At 37.0% G+C, this 16,989-nt stretch overlaps 1 protein-coding gene across 1 annotated transcript in view; it reads right to left on the reverse strand.

Moving 5' to 3' along the window:
- GABRB2 (gamma-aminobutyric acid type A receptor subunit beta2) overlaps positions 1-16,989 on the reverse strand; it is a 367,884-nt gene that overhangs the window by 239,318 nt on the left and 111,577 nt on the right. The window contains exon 4 of the mRNA XM_007954249.1: positions 23-243. Coding sequence (XP_007952440.1) covers positions 23-243 — 221 coding nt within the window. The remainder of the gene's footprint in view (positions 1-22; positions 244-16,989) is intronic.

A 16,989-nucleotide genomic window follows, 5' to 3' on the forward strand; every position in this document is an offset into this window, starting at 1 on the left:
AGTTCTGAAATTATATACAGACCTGAGGCCATAAAGGACAGTACCATCTGGATGCAAGCGGATCATTCGGTTCTTGACAGTCACTCCATGTACAAACGACTTCTTATCATTCAGGAAGTAGGTATCAGGCACCCAGAGCTGGTCTGCTACTCTATTGTCCAGAGTCAAGTTTAAAGGTATTACATTATAGGAGAGCCTCTTATCTCTCCAGGCTTGCTGAAAGTACATTGTCAAGGTGTAATCCTGTGAATGTGAGAAGAGAAAAATATATTATTTTGTACCCAAGTGGACTCAGGAGATAGGCAAATACCTCAGTATTAATATGAAAAGAAAATACACTGTAAACATATACAAATACTGCACTGTACTATCCACATATAGGAAATAGTTCATGTATTCTTACTGAGCATCTATTATACTCCAGGCAACATAGTAGGCACTATGAATATTGGATGAAGAAATTATATCCTCATGAAATTTATTATAAATTACCAGGGAGAAAGATGTTAAGGAAGAGTCATTCAATAGTTAATTTGTGTTCCCCAAAGTACAGTACACAGGTTATTTTATGGAAGGACATAAAGACTACAAAAAAAGAAGATGCTCAAAGAGATGCATTGACATAGTGGCTACAACAATGGGTTCAAACATAGCAATGATTGTAAGGCTGGTTCAGGACTAGATAGTGTTTCACTCCATTGTACACAGGTTGCTAAGAGTCAGAACTGTCTCAATGGTATCTATCAACAACATGTGTGTGTGTGTACATGCATACGTATATCTCACTCACTGCCATAGAGTCAATTCTAACTCATAGCGAACCCCACTGAGTTTCCAACACTGTAAATCCTTATGGAAGCAGACCACTTCATGTTTCTTCCAAGGAGCACTAATGAGTTCAAACCACTGACCTGGTTAGCAGCGAAATGCCTTAACCACTATACCACCAAAGCTCCTTGTATATATGTGTGTGTCTATTTGTTTTTATATGTACTTAAGAAAAAGAGCTTGGAAGGAAGGTTGGGCAATCCTACTTCTGTAGTGATACTGCCTCGGAAACCCAAGGAGGGGTCGCTATGAGTCGGGTTTGACTTGACGGCACATAACAACAACAACAACAAGAAAAAGAGCTAGCACATCAAACCCATAATTGCATTAATTAATCCTTCTTTTCATTCATTGAACAAATATGAGTATGTGATAGGTACTCTTTAGGTGTTGAGATTTGTTGTTGTTGTTGTTATGTGCTGTCGAGTAGGTGTTAGGATAGAAGTCGTAAACAAGACAAATCATCATATGACTGCTCGTAGAGAATTTATAAATAAAACATAGTTAAATAAACCAAATAATGTCATATATGGTATGCAAAAGGCAAAATAACTGAATATCTGAGAAGAGCACTCCAAGAGAGAAATATACTGCAAAAGCTCTATGAGCTTGGCATGTTTGAAAAACAGAAAAATGAAGCTACTGGCAAATGCCCGGTGATACACAGAACAAGTGGAAATGGAGCAGTAAAGATAATTAAACTCATGAGGTTTACCCTTTAGTAGAGAATGCAAATATACAATAGTTCATTACAAAGTGTTTCATTTATTACAGCAGTAATTAAGAGTTTGTAAATAAGACTCCTAATCAGTCTAGTTGATCAAGGCAGGTTTACCAGTGGACATCACATTTGTTCTGGACTGACTTAGACCCTCAATAGTTGAAATTGACTCAGTGGCAGTGAGTTTTTGGGAGGGAGAGAGCGAGAGACACCAAAAAACCAAACTCCCTGCTGTCGAGTCGGTTCTGACTCATAGTGCTCCCTTCTTGGGTTTCAGAGGTGGTACCTCTATGGAAGTAGATTGCCCAGTCTTCCTTCTGAGGAGTGGCTGATGGGTTTGATCCACCAGCCTTCTAGTTAGCAGTCAAATGTCTTTAGGCACTATGCCACCAGAGCTCCAACACACACACACACACACACACACATATAAAATATATATATTCATACATATATATACACACAAACACACATACATATACATACACACATACATAAATATACATATGCATATATATTGGACTTTCAAGGCTGTAAATCTATACAGAAGCAGACTGCCTCATCTTTCTTCCACAGAGCAGCTGATAGGTTCCTACCACCAACCTTTTGGTTAGCAGACAAATGAATTAACCACCACACCGCCAGAGCTCTAATATACCAATATATTATATTAGATATACCACTAACTCAGACTAGGTCCTTTGCTATTCAGAAACAGTGAGTTGCTCTGTAGTGAGTGCTGGTCTTAATGTCCCAACTCTACCATTTCTCAACTCTATTGTTGTTATTGTTATTAGTTGTCAAGTCAGCTGCAACTCATAGTGACCTATTGTATAACAGAATTAAGCATTGCCTGGTCCCATGTGATCTTCTTGACTACTGACTGGCTTTTTTGATCCACTGTTTTGCCTCTTATGCCAAGCTATCTCACTGAGGGTTTCACTCCTTTTCACTGACCAGCTACTCTACAAACTGTGATGTTTTTTCTTAATGATGTGTCCAAAAAAAGTGAGAAGTCTCACCATCTTTGCTTCTAAAGAGCAGTCTGGCTGAATTTCTTCTAAGATTGATTTATCCATTCTTCTGGAAGTCCACAGTATATTCAGTGTTCTTTGCCAACACAACAATTTGAATTAATCAATTCTTCTTGGGGTGTAAATTTATAAAAGTTCTTTGTGCTTCAGTTCCATTAACTATAAAATGAGACTTCTAGTGCATGTCTGATCTACCCTAAAGATTATTATGAGAATTAAATGTATAACTCAAATGCAATTTATAAACTACAAAAAGCTATATATTATGAATAAAGCATTTATAATGTGACAACATTTATAACCCATTACAGGCCTTTGGGTACAATGTAATTGCTCTCTCAACCTCATTTGAATGATTAAATGAAGGACCAACTATTCATTTGAAAAGAATAATTACAATTCTATTTAAATCAAAGTTCCCAATGACCTACTTGAGGGCTTTTCAAAAAGTAGAATCATACATTAATCATCTCTGCAACCTGAGGACCTAGCACAGTGCCTGGGACACAGTGAGTGACTGAATGAATGAATGAATGTCCAATAGTTATGTATTTCTGCTTATCTCTGAATACTTTCATATATAAAATAGAGATGTCAATCTGAGTTTTTTCAAACTGTATTGAGACTTTTTCACATCAATTTGGTTATGTAATTTAAAAATAAAACTTTTAAGATGTTATTAGCTAAAAAATATTGAACAGTTTTCATACAGATATGTAATTCCCTGTGTAAAACAAACAAACAAAAAAATAAGTACTTTCCCAGGTTTCACAAACATACAAATTTTTATCTCATTCAGAAGTCAGTGTAGGACATTTTAAATTTAAAATCAAACTTCTCTTCTAACAAGAGAGACATTAACAATTTAAAGTCATAACAAATTATTGCAGGTGAAATTTACTTTAGCAGATCTTAGTCCTCTGGCCTATTCTGCAACACTTTGATTTAGTAAAGAATTTGTCTGAAAAATCTCTAGAATAGTTTCATGGTTTATAATAAAATTTCATGAATACAAGACCCATGAATTACATAACTAGAAAATAGACCAAATACATTTTTTTTGTATGTTACAAATAGCCTAGAATTAGGATGTAAGAAATAAAATAAGCCAAAAAAAAAAAAAAAACCTCACTGCCGTCGTGTCGATTCTGACTCATAGCCACCCCTCCTTGGGTTTTCGAGGTGTTATCTCTACAGAAGCAGAGTCTTCCTTCCGAGGAGTGGCTGGTGGGTTTGAATCTCTTGCCTCTGGTTAGCAGTCAAGTGTCTTAGGCACGATGCCACCAGAGCACCCAAGAAATAAATAGGCGATCAATATTGTGCTTGAGAGAACACATTTAGCAGTTTCTGATTTTTGCAGATAAAATGGCAGATTTGATTATCATCCCTTTTAGAAGATGAAAGTACTTAATCTGATTTTATAATAAGGCTCTTAAGATTTAGGGGAAAGAATAGTTTTGGTTGGTGCTAGAGTTTATCAATCATGTTAGATGTGCTTGGACACAGGAAATTATATTCTCTTCGGGGCTATATAAATGGTAATATTATTAGATCGTGAGTCACATGGTAACTCCTGCTACTTGTCAGCAAGGGAATGCCTGCTAAGAGATGCTCCCAGACAAACTCTGGAGATTCTGCAACCTGTCACATCAATTTTCATTTCATTTATTTTAAAATTACACATCGTGACACTGTCAAAAAGGAGGAAGCTCCTAGTCTAGATAAACTTTATTGAGGATAAATGAAGAGTGGTCCTGTGTTCCGGCCTCTCTCTTAGGCCCTTGTCTAGCTCAGATAATTGTTCTGAACTTATATATTTAAAACATATGTGTTATATTTAACCAACCACACCTATATGTCACAGAGTAGATTTATTCAGACTGGAAAATCCCACAAAATCTATTTCTGGGTGATCCATGATCTGTGTCATAACTAGACAGGAAGAGTTTCCACTATCAGAATTAAAGCCAATTGACTTCTGATGCCAAGCAAGATAGCATAAGTTCACTATAGGCTATCTCTCCTACTAATTACAATTAAAAACTCTGGAAAGAATAAAATGTAACTACTTGCGGGCTACACAAAATAAGTAATAGTATACAGGTTGAGAAGGGAATCAAATGTGAAATAAAACCATGGCAAGGGTGAATTTTTTAAAATCTATTTTTTATCTCCTTAAATCAACACACAGAGAGAGAGAGAGAGAGAGAGAAAGACAAAAGGATACCTAGCTAAATAAAAGGAGAGCTATAACATGGTCCTGAATTGGAGAGTACATATTGTGAAATCTTATTCTCCTCAAATAGATCTAAAGATAGACTCAATCCCAATAAAAATTCTAACAGATTTTGTTGTAGATATTGACCAGCTAATTCTAAAATGTATATGGAAAGCAAAAGAACAAGAATAATAAAAATAATCAAATAGAATAATCAAAAGGGAAAAAGAAGAACAAATTTGAAGGTTTCACATTATGTGATTGTAAGACTTTTTATTAAACTACTAGGAGCGCTGGTAGCATAGTGCCTAAGACACTTGACTGCTAACCAGAAGGCTGGCTGTTCAAAACCACCAGCCACTCCTAGGAAGGAAGATGGGGCAATCTACTTCTGTAGTGATACTGCCTTGGAAACCCAAGGAGGGGTCGCTATGAGTCAGGTCTGACTCAATGGCACATAACGACAACAACAACAATTAAACTACTGTGGTGCAGTGAATAACTTAACATGGCTCTTCTAGCCAGGATCTTTGTGATTCTCACCAGAAGAGTGGGTGGAACTATGCAAATGTGAGGTGTCTGTGGCTTATCAAGGAGAATGGATAGCTAGTTAGTAATGTAAATAAGGTACACAGCACTTATGTGGGGGTAGGACCATAGAAATAAGGTCCCATATGGAACCCTAATGTGGGGACTGGTCAGTTTTGTCATTCCGCTAGGCTTAAAATGAACCTGCTACAGTCAGAAAGGGAGATCTCACTGCCATCAAGACAGAGAAAAGCCATCAAGCAGAGTGTTTTTGGACCCAAGATTTCTGTGCTGAGATGACCATAGAGAGATGGCAGAGAGATGGTGGCAGCAGAGGCAGCAGATTCAAGAAACTGGCACAAGACAGAGCTGCAGGCATGAAAGCCCATGGAGCAAGAAAGCTGAGTGGCTTTGGAGAGGAGGCTTGCAGTCAGAGTGGAGTGCACTTATCTGCAGAGCTCAAAGAGCTTTGTAACACTTCCCTAGCGGGGCAGAGACCAGGCTGAGAGGCCAAGGGCCAAAGAGAGGTGTGCTTAATGCCACAGCAGAGGGGAGGCTGTCTTGAACAAAGAACTGTATCCTGACTGTGTTCCTGAGTCTGAATTTTAGCAGGTTGCTTACATAATAAACTCCAAAATCATGAGTATTGTCTTTGAGTTCTGTGTGGCCATTGAAATGAATTATAGAACCCAGCAGAGAAGTACAGAGTGCTGTGGGAGGGACAGTTGATGTCAGAATTGATAAAGAGACTGGAGGGTGGTGGGAGTCTGACTTCTGCCTTATGAGAATCAGCTTTGGGCTGTTGCTGTTGATCCTTCTCTCTCCCTCTTGTGAAGTTAAAAGAGGTCAGAGGATGTCACCTCCATGCCCTTTTTGTTGCTACACAAAGACAATGTGGCATTAGGAAAGGATAGAAATACAATTCAGTAGAAAAGAGCGCCAAACAAAACAAATCCCACATAAATACGTTCAACTGATTTCTGGTAAAGGTACAAAGGCAGTAGATTGGAGACAGCATACTTTTCAACAAATGGAAGCCAATCAACTGGAATATCCATTTGCAACATAAAAATAAAAATGAACCTCAACTCAAGCCTCACTAAACACAAATTAACTCAAAATGGATGACATACATAAATGTGCTATGAGAAACTATAAAACTTTCAGAAGAAAATAAAAGAAAAATTCTTTATGACCTTATGTTAGGCAGAGAATTTCCAGGTCCAATCCCAAAGGAAAATGGACAATAGAAAAAATTAAATCTTAACAAATTTTAAACATTTGCTCCATGAAAGACACTTTAGAGAGAGTGAAAAGATAACTCACAGAGAGAAAATATTTGCAAATCACATATCTGACAAAGGATTTCTATCCAGACTTTATATATGGATATATAATGAATTCTCAAAACTCATCAAGCACTTCAATTAAAAGTAGCCAAAAGAGATTGAACAGACACTTAGCCAAAGACGATATAGAAATAGCAAAGAAGCACATAGAATGATGTTCAATATCATTAGCCATTATTGAAATAACAAATTAAAAGCCACAATGGGATTCTATCACACATCCATTAGAAAAGCTAAAATAAAATTATTAAAAACAACTAACAATTCTCCATGCTGGTAAGGTTTTAGAGCAAATATACCCACACATTGAAGACAGAAACACAAAATGATCAGTTCTTCAGAAAAAAGTTTGAATTTTATTTATAAAGTTCACATGCACTTGGCATTTGACCTAGTGATCCCACTTCTGTGTGCAAATGTTTGTAACATCTATGTATTAATTGCCAAAACTGGAAGTCATCTGAATGACCTTCAGCTGATGAGGAGATGTACATCAATGAAACGACATATTACTCAGTAATAAAAAAGAATAAACTATTGATATATTCAGTACCATCAGTGATTTTCAAATGCAGAAAATTAAAGAAGCCAGATTCAAAATGATGCATACTAAATGGTTCCATTTATATGAGATTCTGGAAAAGATATAAGGACAGAGAAGAGATTAGTGGTTTGAGATGAGGAAGGGGTTGAATAAAAATAGCCGGCATCAGGTAATAATTTCACATGACGGAACTTTTCTGAAGTGTCTCAACATAGTGGTGGTTACAGTTTAGACATTAGTCAAAATTCACAGAACTCTACATCAAAATAATGAAAAAATAATTTTTGAGTTGCTTATATTCCCACTTGGATGCCCTACTCAACTATAAAGCTTTGGCTTTCTCCTTACCCTTCATTTATCTCTATATTTTCCCATATGCATATACATTCACTCATCACTTATCAACATGGCTAGGTTTCAAAGACTAGGTTGTTATGCAAAAATCGGTGTTAATGCAAAAATGAAGCATGACCACATCAGATCACAAAATGGAAGATGACTGCATATTTATATAACTGCCAAATTATATAACATAACTGCTAAATTACAGCATTGCATAATTGTCAAACCACGAAGAATCATGTTATAGCCTAATGACACATACCCTTAATAATCATAGCCAGAATTATTTCACTTCACACCTTGGCATTTGTTACTGCCTGGCATACATTGCTAATGCACAAGACAGTCAGATAGCAGATTTTTTACTACTGTCACAAATGTGAAAATGTGGATAATGAGATAGTTGATAAGTGAGGAGTAGGTGTAGTTTTCTTTTACTGATAACTCCCTATTTCTAATCTATAGAGTTTTTCCTTTCTTCTTTCAAAGCATGTCTATATATGTGGGAAAAACTATAATTATGTCTTTTCCCTACCACTTCTTAATTAGGGTAGGGGGTAGAGTTGGTGCTGTAGAGGCTTGATTTAGCCTTTGTTTGGTCTCTCATCTGCAGCTGTAAAGATAAGACATTTAACAGTTTTTCTGTTAACAGTTAAAGTTTAACATTTATCTTTATCACTGATAGGCCATGGGTTGTTTAATTTAGTTTACTTATTGAAACTATGTTTTTGAAGCTTTAAATTACTGTGCTGTAACCTTGAGTTTTCATTATTAATCTTGTGTGTTGAGGTATTTCAAAAAAAGCTCAAAAACTCACTGCCATCGACTCAGATCCAACTCAAGCGACCCCTCCTTGTATTTCTGAGGTGGTATCACTACGGAAGTAGATTGCCCCATCTTCTTTCCAAGGAGTGGCTGGGGCGTTTGAACCATCAGCCTTCTGGTTAGCAGTCAAATGCTTTAGGCACTATGCCACCAGAGCTCCCTGAGGTCTTTTAGATATGTGTAAATAGCTTTGTCTCCAAAGTTACATGTTTTATGAGAAAATTCTCTTCTGCTATAAGATTTTTATAATATTGAAAGAAAATAATAATTATTATAATCTCTTCTTGCTAATAGAACAAATGAGTCCAATATGCTATCATTTATTATTATTTTTTTAATTTATGTAAGTAAACATTGAGATTTTGAGCTGAGAATCTTGCTTTTTGGTTTGTAAGACTGGGGCAATGTTTTTCAGGCTGTAAAATCTGTGATTTAGGAACTATGTATACAAGTTTAATTTAATTTAGATATAATGAAAGTTTCATGTGAATAAAACCTCATAATTGTTTGCTCATTCATTGTAGCATATTTATAGTTTTTACTATCACTCTGGGCATAGTCATTTCATATGGAGCATTTTTAGAAAAGTCTTCCCTTTTTCTGTCTGCAATTATGTATTTAAAAAGAAAAAAGTAATACACAAAAACTGAATTATCAAAGATTAAAATACTAAATTAATTACACAAGTAAAAACTTTTGGTGTTTGCCCCTGATGGAAGACAAGGCATTAAATCTAATATAGAAATTATCACCTAAAAAACATCATAGTGAGACCCAACTAGGTATAGCAAGTGCATTCTCAGCATCATAGGCTGTGACCTGTTTGAATGCCAAGAGTGCCCTTTATTCATGTGTATACATTTAAGAGCCTACAAGACTTGGACCCTGGCTACCTCTTTTATTTACCTCCTCCTACGCCTCCTCCTTCCTCACTTCAACTCACTAAGCCCATTTACTTTGGTCTTTTGTCTATTTTTCAACTATTCCAATCTCCTTCAGCCTTTAGAAGGAGCTCTGGCATAGTGGCTAAAAGCACTTGACTGCTAACCAGAAGGCTGGAGGTTCAAACCCACCAGCCACTCCTTGGAAGGAAGGTTGGGCAATCCTACTTCCGTAATGATACTGCCTCGGAAACCCAAGGAGGGGTCGCTATGAGTCGGGGCCGACTCGACGGCAAACAACAACAACAACAACTGGTGGAGCAGTGCCTACAGCAATTGACTGCTAAGCAGAAGGCTGGTGGTTCAAACCCACCAGCTGCAGTGCAGAAGGACAATGAAGTAATGTACTTCCCTACAGATTAAATATTCAAGGCTTTGGAAACCCAATGGAGGTTGCTATGTGTCAGAATTGACTCGATGGCAGTGGGTTTGGTTTGGGTTGTCAGCCTTTAGTGACTTTGTCTTAATGATCGACTAACTGGAAAGCTATGTTTGTACATGTGGTTAGATTCTCCTTGATACTCAGGGCTGAACTCAAAGATCAAACCTGCTGAGTGCCTGTTCCTTGTCCACTTTATACCCAACTCTGAGGTGCCTATCTCAGCCCTCAGTTTTATTCTGTACAAAGCATTAATTTTGTTTTAAATTAATTGTATACATCTGTAGATTTATTTGGGAGCTCTGGTGGCGTAGTACCTAAGGCGCTTGACTGCTAACCAGAAGGCTGGCAGTTCACACCCACCATCCACTCCTCAGAAGGAAGGTTGGGCAATTTACTTCTGTAGTGATACCACCTCGGAAATCCCAGGAGGGGTCGCTATGAGTCAGGTCTGACTCGATGGCACATAAACAACAACAAATCTTCATCAACATAAAATTGAATTAAAAAATAGTACAAATATATAATTGAACATATGTATTCTTTAAGATGAAATTGTAAACATATATTTACATGTACATATGTTCTTAATATGTTATTAGGAGGAAAAAAGAGATAAACAATATGTATAATGTAACACCATTTTAGAAATACAGAAATATATACTAGGAATAGAAAATATATCTAAGTATTAACAGTGGCATCTCTATGTGGCAAAATGAAAAGTAATTTTTCATTCTTCTTTTCATTGATCTGAATTTTCTGTTCCACAAACATAATTATTTTTGTAACAAAATGATTTAAATAAATAATTCCTTGTTGAGTTAATATATAAATATTTATTTATTCTTATAACTTCTAAGAATAAATTATATAAATATATAAATGTTATATAAATATATATAACTTATTCTTATAAGTTATATAAATATATATAATTTATTCTTATAAATGATATAAATATATACAACTTATTCTTATAAGTGATATAAATATATATAACTTATTCTTATAATAAATAAGAATAAATTAACATTACAAATGTCTTTAACCAAAACATGGCAACCTCATGAGTGTCAGAGTAGAACTACTCTCTATAGAGTTTTCAAAGGCTGACTTTTTGGAAGCAGATTGTCAGGGCTTTCTTTTGAGATAGGAGCTCTGGTAGTGCAGTGGTTAAAGCATTTGGCTGCTAACTTAAAGCTCAGCAGTTTGAGCCCACCAGACATACCATGGGAGAAAGATGAGACTCTGCTTCTATAAAGATTTATAGCCCTGGAGACCACATAGAGCAGTTCTACTCTGCCTTATATGGTCACTATGATTTGCAATTGACTCAGTAACAGTGTGTTTCGATTTGTTGTTTTTTTATGAGGTGGCTCTGAGCAGACATGAACTGCCGAACTGCTGGTTAGTTGCTGAGCGCTTATTCTCTTGCACCACAAAGGGACTCCACAGTATGTCAGTACTTTCTACATATTTTAAAGCTTAGCATAAACAAAGAAGATATGTACTTATAGGCACAAATAAGTGAGAAAGTTTCAGATTTTAAACTTGCCATTAACACAGAACAAATCCCTTTGTAGTGGTCAAAGGGTTTTTATCAAGAATCATAATAAATATGGGCTTTAAGTAATTAACTTTTTTTTTCATTTCCAGAGAACTTCATATTAAAGTATCATTAAGTGAAAATACATCCTTACTCTTCCATCTAATCACCAAAAAAGGAGATTCCAGAACCTTCTCCTGACACTAACTTCAATCTTCTTCACCCTCACTGTTAGGACAGTTTATTTTATTTATAACATAAAGCCTTTATATCTTGTTTTTAATACTCAGAGGAGTTAAACACATATAAACATAGCTGCACACTTAATTTTAATACCATCCTGTATACTGCAATAGATGTTAAAATTAATGGATCCTTCTTCGAAAATTTTCAAAACACCTCAATGTTCATAAAATCCAAGTCCCTGAAAAGAATCTTCACAATTAGCTCCGCTCTTTTCATCTCTCTGTTTCCTTACCTAAAATGAATGAATTGATCTAGAAAAGGTAATCTCTGTTAAAGAGTCTTAGCAGTTGTAAGATCCTATGTCACTACATTTATCACGTTATCAGGAAGGACCAGTCCTTGGAAAAGGATATCATGCTTGGTAAAATAGAGGGTCAGCAAAAAAGAGGAAGACCCTCCACGAGATGGATTGACCCAACGGCTGTGACGATGGGCTCAAGAATGGCAGCAAGTGGAGAACGGCATTGACCAGGCAGAACCAACTCAATGACACCTAATAACAACAACACATTTATCTTCAGCTAATCAGCTAACTCATGAGCCTTCTGCTTGAACTAATCTTTTCTATTCCCCTTACCATTCTTTTTACTTTCCATATTACTTATTCTTTTTCCAGCCAAAATGTTCCACCTCTCCTCTCTGCCTTCTCAAATTCTACCCATCCTCCTATCATTCTGAGCACATATCCCATCTTTACAGTTCACATTGATCTTTTGAACCAGACTGCATTAGTCTGTAACATTTCAAGCACTGTTGAATTGAACTATTATCTCTTAGTGTGCTATTTAGGTAGAATTCTATATCACTACACTTATCACATTGTCAGGAGGGACCAGTCCCTGGAAAAGGACATATGCTTGCTAAAATGGAGGGTCAGTGAATAAGAAGAAGACTTGCAATGAGATGGATTGATACAGTGGCTGCAACTATGGGCTCAAGCACAGCAAGGATAATGAGAATGGTGCAGGACCAGGCACTGTTTAATTTTGTTGTGTATAGGATTGTTGTGAGTCGGAACTGACTGGACAGCACCTAACAACAATTAGGTAACTCTCCAACTAAACTCTACTGCTCTCTTTGACATCAAAACTATTCAATCATTTCTTTATAAAGTAATCCAACCATCTGTTCATAAATATGTGCTCACTGATATGCTAAATCTTGTTCTGAATTTTTCACTCCTCCCTTATGGGCTTCAAATTTTGATTCCTTTGCTAGTCATTATTCCAGAATCCCATGTGGGATCTGTTCTCTGCACCAACTGGCACTTGGGAGTTTCATCCTATTCTTTCTTGCATGTTTTAAATACCTCAGAGCTACTGGTGTTCTCTCAGTTGTTATAGCTTCTCTAATTCTACAAGTAAAGGCTCCAGGGATGGAGATGAAGTCTTTGAAAGGACATAATTTATATGTCTAAAGCACAATTGGACTCCGAGAAGAATGGAAATAGCTTCATAAAGCAGTTTCTATACTCCTCATAATTTAAAATACTCTGTCTTTCACATTTGAGTCCACCAATTACTGACCCAATTACAAGTCATGGTGATATTTCCACGTTCTCCTCTCTTAAGTGAGAATGTAATGGAGTAAAACTCTGTCCCTCCCTTAATGGAAGCCATCACACCAGATGTTTAATTGCAGTATTTTGAAAGAAGCACATGGTAGCAGCCCTGACTAATTGCTAGAGACACATTTGAGACTTGGAAGCTGCACCAAAGATCACCCATAAGGGAAATTCAAGTTCAGAAGTGACTAATTATCTTCTTGTATGTGAAATAAAATGGACATGGTCAGGGCAATGACTGTTTTCCATTGTTTTGCTTAGTTCATTTTGCATTTTATCATAGACATGCCTTCTCAGTGATAATGGGACTAGTTCAAAGGATGGCTAAAAAACACCAGGCTGTATAACTGTTATTTATGTCCATTGTTGTATAAGTAAAAAGTCCAGAAGAATATGTGGTTCATTTTGAAATGAGTTTAAAGTACACTTGGTATATATAGTTCGTTGTTGTGTTGTTGTTATGTGCCATGGAGTCAGACCCGACTCATAACGACCCCTCCTTGGGTTTCCGAGGCAGTATCACTACGGAAATAGATTGCCCAAGCTTCCTTCCGAGGAGTGACAGACAGGTTTGAACCGCCAGCCTTCTGGTTAGCAGTCAAGTGCCTTAGGCACTACGCTACCAGAGCTCCCATATATGGTTTAGTCCCTAACAATTTGTACTTTTTTTATTACTCAATAAGTTTATCAAATTAATGTATTGTATTTTATACTCTGAATTAATCTGTGCCCAATTTTAATCCCTAATATTGGCCCTAAGCAAATGCTGTTTTATGTGTGCATTGTATCATTATCATAAAAGCAATGTATTTATTGCATTTACCATTAATTATCTGCTGTAAGATCTTGGGCATATGACTTAAAATCTCTAACTTGTCACCCTCTGAAACATAAGGAAATTAATGGTTCTTATTTGTAAATAGTAATCCTTGAGGAATACAAATAATTGAGTGCCTCAGAAGAAAGGCCTGGCAATCTGCTTCTGAAAGGTCACAGCCATTCAAAACATGGAGTGCAGTTCTACTCTGAAACACATAGGTCACCATCAACTGGAATGGACTCTATGGCAACTGTTTTCTTTTTTAGGAAATAAGGCCACCCAGATGAAATAAGTAGCAGAATGCCTGCTTAGATTGTTGTTGTTAGGTGCCATCGAGTCCTTTCCAACTCATAGCGACCCATGAACAGCAGAACAAAATACCACTGGGTCCTGCACCAGCTCCTCAATTCCTGTCATACTTGAGCCCATCACCACAGCCACTGTGTCAATCCATCTCTTTGAGGGCTTTCCCCTCTTTTATCGACCCTCCAACTTACCAAGCATAACATCCTTCTCCAGGGAATGGTCCCTTCTGAAAACATGACCAAAGTAGGTGAGATGAACTCTGACCATCCTTGCCTCCAAGGAACATTCTGGCTACACTTCCTCCAGGACAGATCTGTTAGTGCTTTTAGCAGTCCATGGTACTTTCAGCATTCTTTGCCAACACCACAACTCAAAAGCATCATTTCTTCTTCATTCTTCCTTATTCATTGTCCAGCTCTCACATACATATGAGGTAATTGAAAATATCATGGCTTGTGTTAAGCACACCTTAGTCCTCAAGGAGACAACTTCACTCCTCAGCACTTGAAAGAGGTCCTTTGTAGCTAACTTGCCTAGTGCTATAGGTCACCTGATATCCTGACTGCTGCTTCCATTGGCATTGATTGTAGAACCAAGCAATGTGAAGTCTTTGACAGCTTCAGTCTTTTCTCCATTCATCATGATGTTGCTTATAGGTCCAATTGTTAGCATTTTGGTTTTCTTAATATTGAGATGTAATCCATACTGCAGACTGTATTCTTGAATCTTCATCAATGAGTGCTTCAAGTAATCCTCACTTTCAGCAAGCAAAATTGTGCTATCAGCATATTGCAGGTTGTTAATGATTCTTCTTCCAAGTTTGATGCCACGTTCTTCTTCATATAGTCCAGCTTCTCAAATTATTTGCTCAGCATATAGATTGAATAAGTATGGGGAAAGGATACAATCCTGACACACTCCCTCCTTGATTTTAAAGCATGCAGTGTCCCCTTGTTCTGTTTGAATGACTATTGCATAGTCAATAAAACACAAGTAAACATCTTTCTGGTATTCTTTGCTTTGAGACAAGATCCATCTGACATCAGCAATGATATCCCTTGTTCTACATCCTATTCTGAATCCAGCCTGCACCTCTGGAAGTTCTCTGTCAATACACTGCTGCAACCGTTTTTTAATGATCTTCAGTAAGATTTTACTGGTGTGTGATATTAATGATATTGTTCGATAATTTCCACATTCTGAGGGATCACCTTTTGTTGGATTGGGTACAAATATGGATCTCTTCCAGTCAGTTGGCCAGGAAGCAATTTTCCAAATCTCTTGGCATAAATGAGTGAATGCCTCCAGTGGGGCATCTTGCAACATCTCAATGGGTATTCCGTTGATTCCTGGAGTTTTGTTCCTTGCCAATTCCTTCAGTGCAGCTTCGACTTCTTCCTTCAATACCATTGGTTCTCGATTATATGCCACCTCCTGAAATGGATGAACATCAAACAGTTCTTTTTGGTATAGTAACTCTTGTGTATTCCCCTTCCATCTTCTTTTGATGTTTCCTGAATCATTCAATATCTTTCAATATTATAACTCAAGGCTTAATTTTTTTCCTCAGTTCTTTCAGCTTGAGAGATGTCAAGCGTGTTCTTCCCTTTTGGTTTTCTAGCGCCAGGACTTTGCACATTTCACTATAGTAATTGGCTTTTTCTTCTAGAGCTGCTCTTTGAAATCTTCTGTTCAGCTCCCTTATCTTGTCATCTCTTCCATTTTCTTTAGCCACTCTCCATTGAAGGGCAAGTTTCAGAGTCTCTTCTGACACCTATTTTGGTCTTTTCTTCTTGTCTCATCTTTTTAATGACCTCTCGCTCTCTTCATGGATGATGTTCTTGATGTCATCCCACAATTCTTCTGGTTTTTGGTCACTGGTGTTCAAAGTATCAAATCTATTCTTTAGATGATCTCTAAATTTAGAAAGAATATATTCAAGATCATATTTTTGCTCTCGTGGACTTGTTTTAATTGTCTTCAACTTCAACTTGAACTTGCAAATGAGCAATTGAGGGTCTGTTCCACTATCAGCTCCTAGCCTTGTTTTGACTGAAGATACTGAGCTTTTCCATTGCCTCTTGCCACAGATATAGTCAATCTGATTCCTATGTGCTCCACCTGGCAAGTCCATGTGTATAGCTGCCATTTGTGTCATTGACAAGTATTTGCAATGAATAAGTTGTTGGTCTTGCAAAATTCTATCATGAAATCTCCAGCATTATTTCTGTCACCAAGGCCAAATTTTCCAACTACCAGTGATTCTTCCTGCTTAGATTAACTGTTCCTAAACTTTTGTAGGGAGCTCTGGTAACATAGTGCCTAAGGCACTTGACTGCTAACCAAAAGGCGGGTGGTTCAAACCCACCAGCCACTCCTCGGAAGGAAGATGAGGCAATCTACTTCCATAGTGATACTGCCTCGGAAACCCAAGGAAGGGTTGCTATGTTGTTGCTAACAATAACAACAACAAACTTTTGCTATTACTATTATCATTATAATTATCATCCTTATCTACTAAATGACACATCTCAGGCAAAAAAAAAAAAAAAAAGTTGAGTGACTTTTCCAATGTCACTCAGTCAAAAGTTTTATAATTCATGATTTAGCTATGTTGTTGCTGTTGTTAAGTGCCATGAAGTTGATTCCAACTCACAGAGACCCTATGCACAGTGGAAGGAAACCTTGCCTGGTCTTGCACCATCCTCACGATCATAGCAATGACTGAGCCCATCATTGCAGCCACTGTGTCAATCATCTCCTTGAGGTATTCCTCTTTTTAACTAACCCTCTACTTT

This window comes from Orycteropus afer, unplaced genomic scaffold, assembly GCF_000298275.1.
Source record: "Orycteropus afer afer isolate SDZICR_OR568_19922 unplaced genomic scaffold, OryAfe1.0 scaffold00454, whole genome shotgun sequence".
Taxonomy (NCBI): Eukaryota; Metazoa; Chordata; class Mammalia; order Tubulidentata; family Orycteropodidae; genus Orycteropus; species Orycteropus afer.